The 10210-nt window shown below is 43.7% G+C and overlaps 1 protein-coding gene across 1 annotated transcript in view; it reads right to left on the minus strand.

Annotated features, from left to right (window-relative positions):
* SASS6 (SAS-6 centriolar assembly protein) overlaps positions 1–10210 on the minus strand; it is a 31426-nt gene that overhangs the window by 21083 nt on the left and 133 nt on the right. Inside the window, exons 2-5 of the mRNA XM_075936611.1 lie at positions 6471–6531; positions 2877–2956; positions 1507–1611; positions 705–876 (exon numbers count right to left, since the gene is read on the minus strand). Of these exons, the coding sequence (XP_075792726.1) occupies positions 705–876; positions 1507–1611; positions 2877–2956; positions 6471–6531 (418 nt within the window). The remainder of the gene's footprint in view (positions 1–704; positions 877–1506; positions 1612–2876; positions 2957–6470; positions 6532–10210) is intronic.

Raw genomic sequence — 10210 nt, forward strand, 5'->3', positions numbered from 1 at the left:
GTTACAAGATGATTGTGGAAGGGTCATAATCTGCAAGCTCCCATGCATGCAGGTGCTCCAGCTGCCAGCCATCCGCAGGGCTGACAGTTTGAGAACTTGAAAGCAGGATGGCCAGAGAGCAGTAGCTGCTGGCCAGGAACGCAGCTCTGAAGGCTGTACTGTCCCAAGCAACAGTGCCGGTGGCATGGTAGGATCATCACTTGGGGGAAGTGGGGGAAGCATCACAGCTTGAAATATTTCCAAAGGGCATCGCAGAAAAAAAGTTTGAGAACCCTGACCTAGAAATTAAGGGGAATTTTTTTTCTTTTACAAATAATTTATATTACAGGGGCAGTTTACATTTACATTGCACTAAGATAAGACAAAAACTATGTGTGAAGAAATTAGTAAGATGTAAACTGTAGGTTGACGAGTTTTCAAACTCTGAAATCGCTGTTCATATCATAGCATTATTTAAATCTGGTATGCTACCAAATACATCAACTTCATTTTCCAATAATTTGACAGTGCTATTTTAAATAGATGTGTGCCAGTGATATTTTTATCCTTAGAGAAAGCAAGTGTATTGAATTACAATATGTACCTATATAACTATGTTCAAAGCCACAACATGAACTAATATAAAAAAAATTAAAATAAAACCCAAGTTTAAGTATTTGGAGGATAAGGGCCTAATTACGGATACTGCAAATCTACAATCTTACCTTAATACATTTCAAACAGATTGCTAAAAACTTCTTTATTTCTGCATCATTTCCTGGCAGGAATTTTAGCGAGAGATGTGTAAGATGTTTAAATGGGTTTGTCTCCACTACATTTAAAAAAGCAGGTGTGTGATCTAAAACAGATGCTGAAGAAACTAATTGGAGCAAAAACCTTAAAAACAAATGAAGAACCAGATTTAATACATAACACCTATGGTTACAAAAGCATATATAGATTCCAGACTTTTTTTCACTTTATAAAATAAATCATTAAGGCAGTTAACACACAACTGGAGCTATGGTCCAGAAGCAACCACCTGTTTGGATGCAGTTGCAGGATCAGGCTATAAATCCTTCCCAAATTAATATTATGAAAATATAAAGGAATCCAATAAGGCAACAGCATCTTGACAAATATCATATAATGCTAGCACCAAAAAAAATTCCTCTAGGCATAGTAAATAAAAAAGCCAAAGGATATGTAGTTTTTGCTTTTTCTGAGTTTTTAATAAAAGTAAGTAACTCGTGTTACATTTGATATTGCACGTTACCCCACCATTCAGGTGCATGCACTTTAGGAGAACTTTGTAAAGATAAACACACTGGATAAGTGGTAACATTTTCAAAGGCATTGAAGTAAAAATTCTCATTTTCAAAAGTGACTTAGGCACTTGAAGCTTAAGTCCCATTGACTTTCCTTAGTCTTATCTTTCTTTTTGAGTATTTGGCATAGCGAGTGTGTGTTTTGTTTAAGAAATTTTTTTTACACAAAGTTAATAATGTGGTACCAAATATTATTTACCTTGGGGTATCTTTGTTTTGTTCCTGAATGCACTGTAGAAGTAGATCTATAAATCTTTGCGGAAAAGCAGAGAAATCTACCAAAAGACCCTGCTGGCATTTTAAACTACACAAAGAAAGAGGGGAAATAAATACATGTTACATTCCTACCAAATATTTTTGTTTGCTCTAAGTAAATAAATATCTTAAACTTTTAATTAGTTAATAATTAACGCCTAACATTTTGATTGTTAATCCAGAGTATAAAATAAACCTTATCAAGTAGCTAATCACAAGCACAAGAAGCATGTTTTAATTTTTAAATGTTTTTCAAGTTAGCTTTCACTCAACAAAATCATCATGTGGGAATATGTATCTTTCAAATTAAAATCTTCTGTGAGCACCCTATATTGTAGAGGGTTACATGGGTAGATGTACTCAATTAGGGCCTTACCGATGCAAACTCTGAGGCAGGAACTTTCTTTTATTGTAGCTATATTGGGGATGTAAAAATTATCCAAATAGTTAAACAGGCACAGTGAGGGGCTGCCCCGGCATAGGCCCTACCTCAGGAAGTGGATGGTGGGGACTGCTCTGGCATTGGCCCACCCCACCTTAGCTGGTGAGGGCTGCTTTGGCTCTGCCATGGCTAGAGTCCTGCTGGCTGGGCCGCCATGGAGGGGAGCCCTCTGGTTAACTGGTTAGCTGGTAAGCACGTTAGTAAGGCATATGCTTACTGGTTAAACTTCAACATCCCTAGTGTGCAAATCTAGTATAATGAAGCAGATATGACTGATATATCGTAACTACTGAAATAAAACCCCAAATGTATTTGTATTTCTTCTTTTTATCTGCCACTACATATTGATCAGAGATTGTCATTCAGATGTTCAAACCGAAGTATTTTTCCTTAAATTATTACAATTGTATTGAGATCCAACAATGTGATGATCCAAAATACATCTTTCATTGAATGATCCAATTCTGTGAACACTTGCTCACTGAAGCAGTCCTTGCTTATGAGAGTATGCCAACTGAAATCCTTGCAAAATGTTCAGAAACACCCAGATACAAAAATAGGGGGTAGTGTGGTCTAAGTGGATACGGCACTGGACTGAAATTTAGGAAACCAGGATTCCATCATTGTCCTGAATGACTTTGGACAAGTCACTTCACCTCTCTATGCCTCAGTTTTCCTATCTATACATGGAGAGGAATGATATTAGGTCTTCCTTTGTAGACCATTAGGCAATCTATGGCAGAAAAATACTGTAAGAGCCAAGTTCTATTATTTGATAGTCAAACAGAACTTTTAAAAATGAAAGAATATCTAGCCATTCTTTATCATCATTGTTAATATGTCATAAACAGCACAATAAGTTGACAACTAACCTTTGAAAATCTTCCTCAGATATAACAAGGTTATAAAGGAAAAAAGGATCAGAATCATCTGTCAACTGGACAATTAAGTCCTAAAAAAAAATATGTTTAAAAATCATTTTAAACAGTATAAATTCATTAAGTTAATATATTGAGACATTACCCAACAATGTTTTAACTTTTTATAGTAGTAAGAGACACCTCTGACCACTAATAAGAGGGACAAAACAACATCAATTATATTACATTTTAGGGCAATTCTTATTTTAAATATTACAGAAGAGAAACTACCTCCTAAAAAGGGATTGCAACCTTAAAGCAACACCACTAATTTTTAGCAGCAAAAATTTCAAAACCCAACATATGTTCAGACTAAATTTGACAGTTCCAAGTACAAATGATAAAAAATGGACTGCATGAAAATAGAATGGAAACCAATGGATAGTAACTACAAAGGCAAACTAGCAACTGAGGTGGAGTTTCTGTGCTGCAGCTCTTAGAAGCATAGCACAGAATTCCCAGGCTCCAGGGCTATGAGGTCATTACACCTTTTCTCTTTTGCAGACCCCTAAAAATGTTAATTGGTAGTGGAAATTTCTCTTTGGAAATTTTGAATGGAGGAGTAGATTCCTTTGGAAATCTATCATCTGTATATATAGACCAGGGGCAAAAGGGCCTCCGTGGGCTGGATCTGGCCCGCCAAGTGGGTTTATCCAGCCTGCAGACACCCTCCCACTCCCCTGCCCCCAGCCAATCAATGCCTAGGGTTAAGGGAGCGTGCAAAGTCTCCTCCCCCCACCAGCAGGGCAGCGTTTAGAGTCAACCACTAGGATTGACTTTAAGCATTGTGTACCCCTTGCAAGGCAAGGGAGGGAGCGAGAGACTGTGTGTGACCCCCTCTCCCCCAGGCCAATCAGGGTCTGTGAGCGGAGAAACATGGAAGTGCCCTAGCCTCGCCCCTTCCACCCAAGGCCCCACCCCTTCCACAGTGGCTCCCCCAGCTAAAATTATTGCCCACCCCAATATAGATGAATTCTGTTGTCAGTTTTCAGTCTTAGTCCGCAGACTAAGGATGTTAAATATAGGTTAAGTAAATAGTTGATTAACTTCATGAATTCTTATCGGTTACTCAACTATTCTATACTCCCCAGGGCAGGCAGCCAGTGCACTCTGGCCCCACTCCCAAGGAGTCCCCTGCCACGCCGTGCTGCTGCGTCTATATCAGAGGCAGCAGCGTGGGGTACGAGGCAGGAGCTGGTCAGCGAGAGGAGCCAGTTTAAAAACCAGCTCCCCTCACAGACTGGCTGCCTGTCATCCTGTGCTGTTGCCTCTGATACAGAGGCAGCAGTACAGGGTCACAGCAGTCCCTGTTTAGAGGGAGATCTGAGCTCCCAGACCAGGTGTGAGCCAGAACCGAGACAGGCTGCCTGCCTGCCTGGCTCCTAAAACACTTTAAATGCAGAGCTGCAGAAGGGGTAGGTCCCAGACCTGGTGCAAGCCAAGAACTGATCTGGGCTACTCACCAGCCTGCTAAAACATTTACCGGCAAGAGGGGGTGGGAAATACATGTGGTCTATAGCATTAACTGATAAACAAAAGCTTATTGGTTACTCAGATATACTATACCCTTCCACAGACTCCCGGGGGTCAGCAGACCACGGGTTACAAACCACTCCTTTAAACCATAGGTTCCCAACCGTCGGGCTGTGAACCACTGGCTGCTGGGCCTCGGCACACTGCCCTAGCGCAGAGCAAGTGTCATGCTAGGACCCAGTAGCAGCAGCAGGCAAGGAAGAAGAGATCACTGGCTTAGGCCTGGCAGCAGAGAGCAACTTGAAGCCTCTGATTGCCTCTGATTGCAAGGACTTTGGGGCCAGGCTTTGGGCTGGATCCGCAAGCCTCAACAGGGAGGGGGGAGTGGCACTGCCGAGCCTCCAAAGCCTGGGCTGCAGCCGGGAGGGGGAACCTCCAGCAGGGCTGGTCCCACAGCTCCCCAGGAGCCTCTCTCCCAGAGCAGCTCCCCAAGCCTCGCCAGCCCCTGCCTGGTCCAACCCCTGTCCCAGGGCGGGCAGCACTCGGGGGGCAGGTAAGAGAGACCTCCAGTCCCCAGGGCCCCCAGCCCCCAGGCTACAGGGGGAGGGTTTGGCCCTGGGCTGCTCCCAGCAGAGCTGGCTGAGATCACTGCCCAGAGGAGCCAGCTAGGGCAAATAAGGGAGGGTAGGGTCAGAGGGAACAGAGATGTGTGAGGCAGGAGAAGGATGAAGAAGGTGCTGAAAGAAGGTTAGGGGATTCAGGGAGGACTTATGAGGCAGATGGGAGCAGGGGTGCAATGGAGGGACACTGAAAAGGGAAAGAAGGGATGCAGGGAAAGGAGACTGGTGGGAGGAAAAGCAGCCTGGCTAGGGAAGGGAGGCACACAGGCAGAGATTATACAGTAGGAGAGGGGGAGATACAATGGCAGCTCTCCCACCCCATGAGGCAGGAAGGAGGGGGAGGGCAGATGTAACTGGTGGTAGCATTGCGGGCACCAGCTCCTATGCCCCTGACAAAATTTCTAAAGTTATTAAATATGCCCCCTTTCCTGTGGGTGCCCCTCAATGTGCACCTCCCTCTGCAGGCACCAGTTGCCCCGGGGGGGAAGGGCTGTTGCACCCAATAGCCAGAGGGAAATTCTTTCTGAGAATTTTTATGTAAGTATTGTAGATATCTGCAAACTCTGATCTGTTATGGACTGGTAATATTCATTATTGCAAATAATGAATATGCAAATACAATGACACCAGTTCGCCAAAAGTCTGTGAATAGGTTTGCCGGTCCATGGTATAAAAAAGTTTGGGAACCACTGCTTTAAACCACCTTTTCACCCTTAATTTTGGGTTGCTCTTGTCTCCAAAATAAGTTACATGCTCCTGTCTCTAAAATACATGCTCACGTGGTCTTCCTCAATTCCTGCACTGTGGGAATTCTCCCCCAGTTGAGATCATGGCTTTTAAATTCCGTTTACATTTCTGTGGCCATTTTATACAGCATAAAGGGCTGGAAAAAGGGTGAACAAGTTATCCTGAGATCTTTAACAAATAATAATAATAAAAAAGTAAGCATGTCAAGGATGTTTAGAAGTATCAGTATGGAACCAGTCTTTCAAAGGTGTTATGATGATAGCTACATATGTTAAAAAAATATCTAGATTAGCTATCTATAAAATTATAATGTATTACATTCACCATATCAAGAAGAAGTGCTTGTTTTAATTAACTAGAAAAGGGAATGGTGTGAAGTTCAGACAACACATCTTTAAAATCAACAGCTGAGAATTCTAAAGTAAGAGTCAAACAAAAATGGGTCAATGGGGGGGGGGGAACTGTTACTAGCTATGGTTATTAGCCCTCAAACACAAAAGATCTATGAAACTGAAAACTTGAGATAAAAGACTAATAAGGCAAGGAAAAAACCTAAAGCAATGTGTCAACAAATCTGAATACTAACAGCGGATTTTAAGACCTTAACCTATTAAATGACAAATGTAGTAAAGCTTCATATTGTTCTCTCTTTACATATCAGTAAGAAGATACTTAAAATATTTAAGGAAGAGCAAGCACTACGCACCTTTCTATGAACAGGATTAGATGTTGATTGTAGCTCAATCCTCACTCGAACATTTATCCTCCTATTTAATAAATATCCAACTGTTAGGATATGTCTACACTTCAGGATAAGGTCAAATTAAGATATGCAGCTTCAGCTAGGTTAATTGCATAGCTGAAATGGAAGTACCTTAACTTGACTTTTGGTGCTGTACACACTGCAGGAAGTTGAAGGGAGAACATTCTCCCTTCAACTTCCCTTACTCCTTGTGGAAGCAGGACTACAAGCATTGACCGTAGTGCTTCTCTCAGTTCGAATTAGCGTGTCTCCGTTACACTCACTAATTCAAACCTGGAAGATTGACAGCGGCAGTTTCAATCTTCTCTGTAGCACAGACATACCCTAAAGTACTACAGTATCAACAAATTGAGAACTTGTTCTTCAAACAATTATTTAATTGTACACTAAATGCAAATATCACATAAAAGGAACATTTATATCAAATGTCAAGAAAGCTTTCTTATCACTAAGAAATAAAAGATTGTAGAGTACTACAAGTGAAACACTGGAAATGCTGTAACTTAAATACATAGGTGGAACTGTTAGCAACAAGGCTAGTCCAATACTTCACATTATAACACCCTGTTTTAAGTTACTTATAACTTTAGCTGAAGATTCAGTCTGAAATGTCCCATGCTAGATGCCTATAAAGACTGATTTTTGCTACAGTTTCAGCAAAAATATAGCAGCTATTTTCAAATATATGGGAAAAATATATTGTTTTGCCCACATAAAAAAAATCTTACGCCAGTTGCACTGAGTGTCCATGCTTTAGAGCAAGGGCTTGAAATCTGACAGAGGTGTAGCAAAAGGTACATCCATGAAAAACTTATACGCCTCTGAAACATTTCGATATGCACTTGCTCAATTGAAACTTGTTAGAAACTGTCAGCTAAATTCTCCAACATTGCTATGCACAATGAGCTGGACTTTCCTTACAATTGCTGTAGATTCCAGTGGAACAGGCACCAGAACAGTGAGAATAAAGTCTCAGGCGTTTGCAATGCTCCCCATGCTGGAGTCCTGTCAATATGGAATAAGAAGAGTCCTCACTCATATGCAGAGGGGACTAGAACTGAATCAGGGTGGGAAATGGAAGTAATAGTCTGGAACAAGGAGATGGAAGGACTGCCAGCTTCTGAGCAAAGAGAAGCTGGACATGCTAGCTGCTTCCCGGAGCCATGAAGAGCCAGGGCAGGCAAGGAACCTGCCTTAACCCCGCTGAGTAGTCCACTGTTATTTTAGTATCCCAATCAGCAGTGCTGACCAGAGCAACCAGGATCACTTTTTGACAGTGACAAATCAGAAGCCTAGCAAATCCGGAAGCTGGGAGTATGCGAGGGACGAGGAACTTGAGATTAGAGGAGGTGCTTAGTAGAGATATAACAGTGTGACTGTTTAAACAGTTAACCAATAAGTACAAGCCTATCAGTTACCTAACGGTTACACACCAGCTCCAAGCCACATTTCGAGGGAGCCAGCTGCCACCTGTGCCGCTGGCTCTGCAGTATAAAGCTTATACTGCAGAAGCCCGCAGCACAGTCCATGGGAATGGGGCAAGGAGCCACCATGTAACCACTAAGATTTTTAACAGTTAGATGGTTACATAATTAACTACTTTTTAACATCCATAGTGCTTAGGCCAGGGGTGGGGAATCTCAGGCCCCAGGGACTGCAGGAAGCACCCCAGCTTGCCTGGGTCCAATTCCCAAGGCTCAGCCCCTCCCCGCCTTCCCCTGCTATTCCACCACAGGGCTGGAGCATTCAAAGTCTACTAGGCTGGGCCCCAAGGCTCTGGTGTGCAAGGGAGTGGAGAGTGTCGTTCTCCTTTTCAGTCAGGGACCATGTTAGTGAGGGGTGGGTTGTGGATTTTTGGGGGGGGGTTGGTTTTTTTACGCGTCTCACTTGTGTGTGGCCCCTGAATGATTTTTCTGGGTCAGTGGGCCCACCCAAAAAAAGGTTCCCCACCCCTGGCTTAAGGGAATACGAATTTAGGACAAAGAGCCTGGTGGGAGATTGGCATGAGGACTCGAGGCAGGGAGACTAGGAAAAACTGGGACTGGCTAGGTATTGGTACTTGGAGAAGGATGGAAAGCCAAGGAGCTACAGCAGTGAGTTTGGGGGAAGACAGACAACTCTAGGACAGAGATAGGCTGGAGGGGACAAAGCAGAAGGATTTGTGACTAGAATATATATAAGATTTCTCAGTCTCTGTATACTTCTGCTGTTAGCATATCTCTCTGAAACCTCCTGGCAAAGTGTCTCTCGTGGCAAAACTAATCTGAATCTATAGTTTGTAACTCTGCCGATGAACCATATGGGTGTTTTTGTGACTCCTCATTATGAAATTACACCCAAAAATAGACACTCTCCACTGAGCCTAAGTTTCTGAAATTGGCTATATTTCACATTAATAATGTTTCCTTAAGGTTGAAACTTTACTCTGACTTTCCTAAATATCATCTGCCAAACCCATTATTTAGGAACTTATTTGCTACATTCTACAAGTCTAGTTAATGGATTTGATTCACAGCGCATGCCTTCAGAATGACATCCGGTTGGGTAGGCCTGAGAAAAAAGTTCCTGGATTTTAGGATGGAAAAAACTGTGGGGAGATGAAATTCCTCCATTCACCTCCCCATTCTAATTCACACCCCAGATACCATTGTGCAAGGAAACTGAGAAAAATTGCTAGTACTATATTATCATAACACTTCTAGGGTAGTAAGTAGTTTTTCTGGTTGGAGTGGAACAATGATCATACTAAAGTAAAGGTACAAGTTATGTATCTTGAGTGAATAGAGAGACCAGCTTGCTGAGAATCTGTCTACAACAACAAGAAGTCCTGTGGCACCTTATACAAGATCAGATTTATTGGAGCATAAGCTTTCGCAGGCAAAGACCCACTTCGTCAGATACCTGAGGAAATGGGTCTTTGCCCACGAACGCTTATGCTCCAATAAATCTGATTGTGTATAAGGTGCCACAGGACTGCTCATTGTTTATGCAGATCAGACTAACACAGCTTCCCCGCCCATACTTGTCTACAACAATGGTTTTCAACCTGGGTTTCATGGATCCCAATGGATCTGCAGACGATATCTAAGATTTCCAAAAAGGTCCTCATCTCCATTTGAAATTCGTTAGAGATAAGCAAATGAAAAAGGTTGAAAAGCCACTGATGTAGCGTGGATAAATTCAGTTGACAAGAGATCTGCTCTGGGCATCCGACTGTAAACGCCTGCAGTACCTGCAAGCGCTCAGCCCAGGCGGGGCACCCGGGAATACAATGCAGCAGTGCGCGGCCCCACAGCGAGCAGACGGGATCGCTGTTTTGTGTACGTGGGAGAAGCCATGGCAATCCCGGCCGCTCCCCGCGCAGCGAGCCCGCCGGGGGTGAGCGCCCGGCCCTGCGGCAGGCCAAGGATAAGTGGCAGAGACCTGAGCCGCAGCGCCCGGGCTGCAGAGGAAGCGCTGGAGGCTCCCCCAGCCCTTTACGCGGACGCTGTGTGAGGAGCCACCCAGGGTACCACCGACCCTCGGCTGCTCTGGGCCCAACCCGGGGCCCCTAGAAGCCCGGGAGGCCCCGAGCAGGGTCTATTTGAGGACACCCACGTCCCGCTGCCGGGCCAGGAGAGGGCCCTGCCGGACCGAGCCCCAGCCCGCTACGGGAGCCTCGCTGTGGCCGCGCCTGCCCTCAC

The sequence above is a fragment of the Pelodiscus sinensis genome, chromosome 9, assembly GCF_049634645.1.
Source record: "Pelodiscus sinensis isolate JC-2024 chromosome 9, ASM4963464v1, whole genome shotgun sequence".
Classification (NCBI taxonomy): Eukaryota; Metazoa; Chordata; order Testudines; family Trionychidae; genus Pelodiscus; species Pelodiscus sinensis.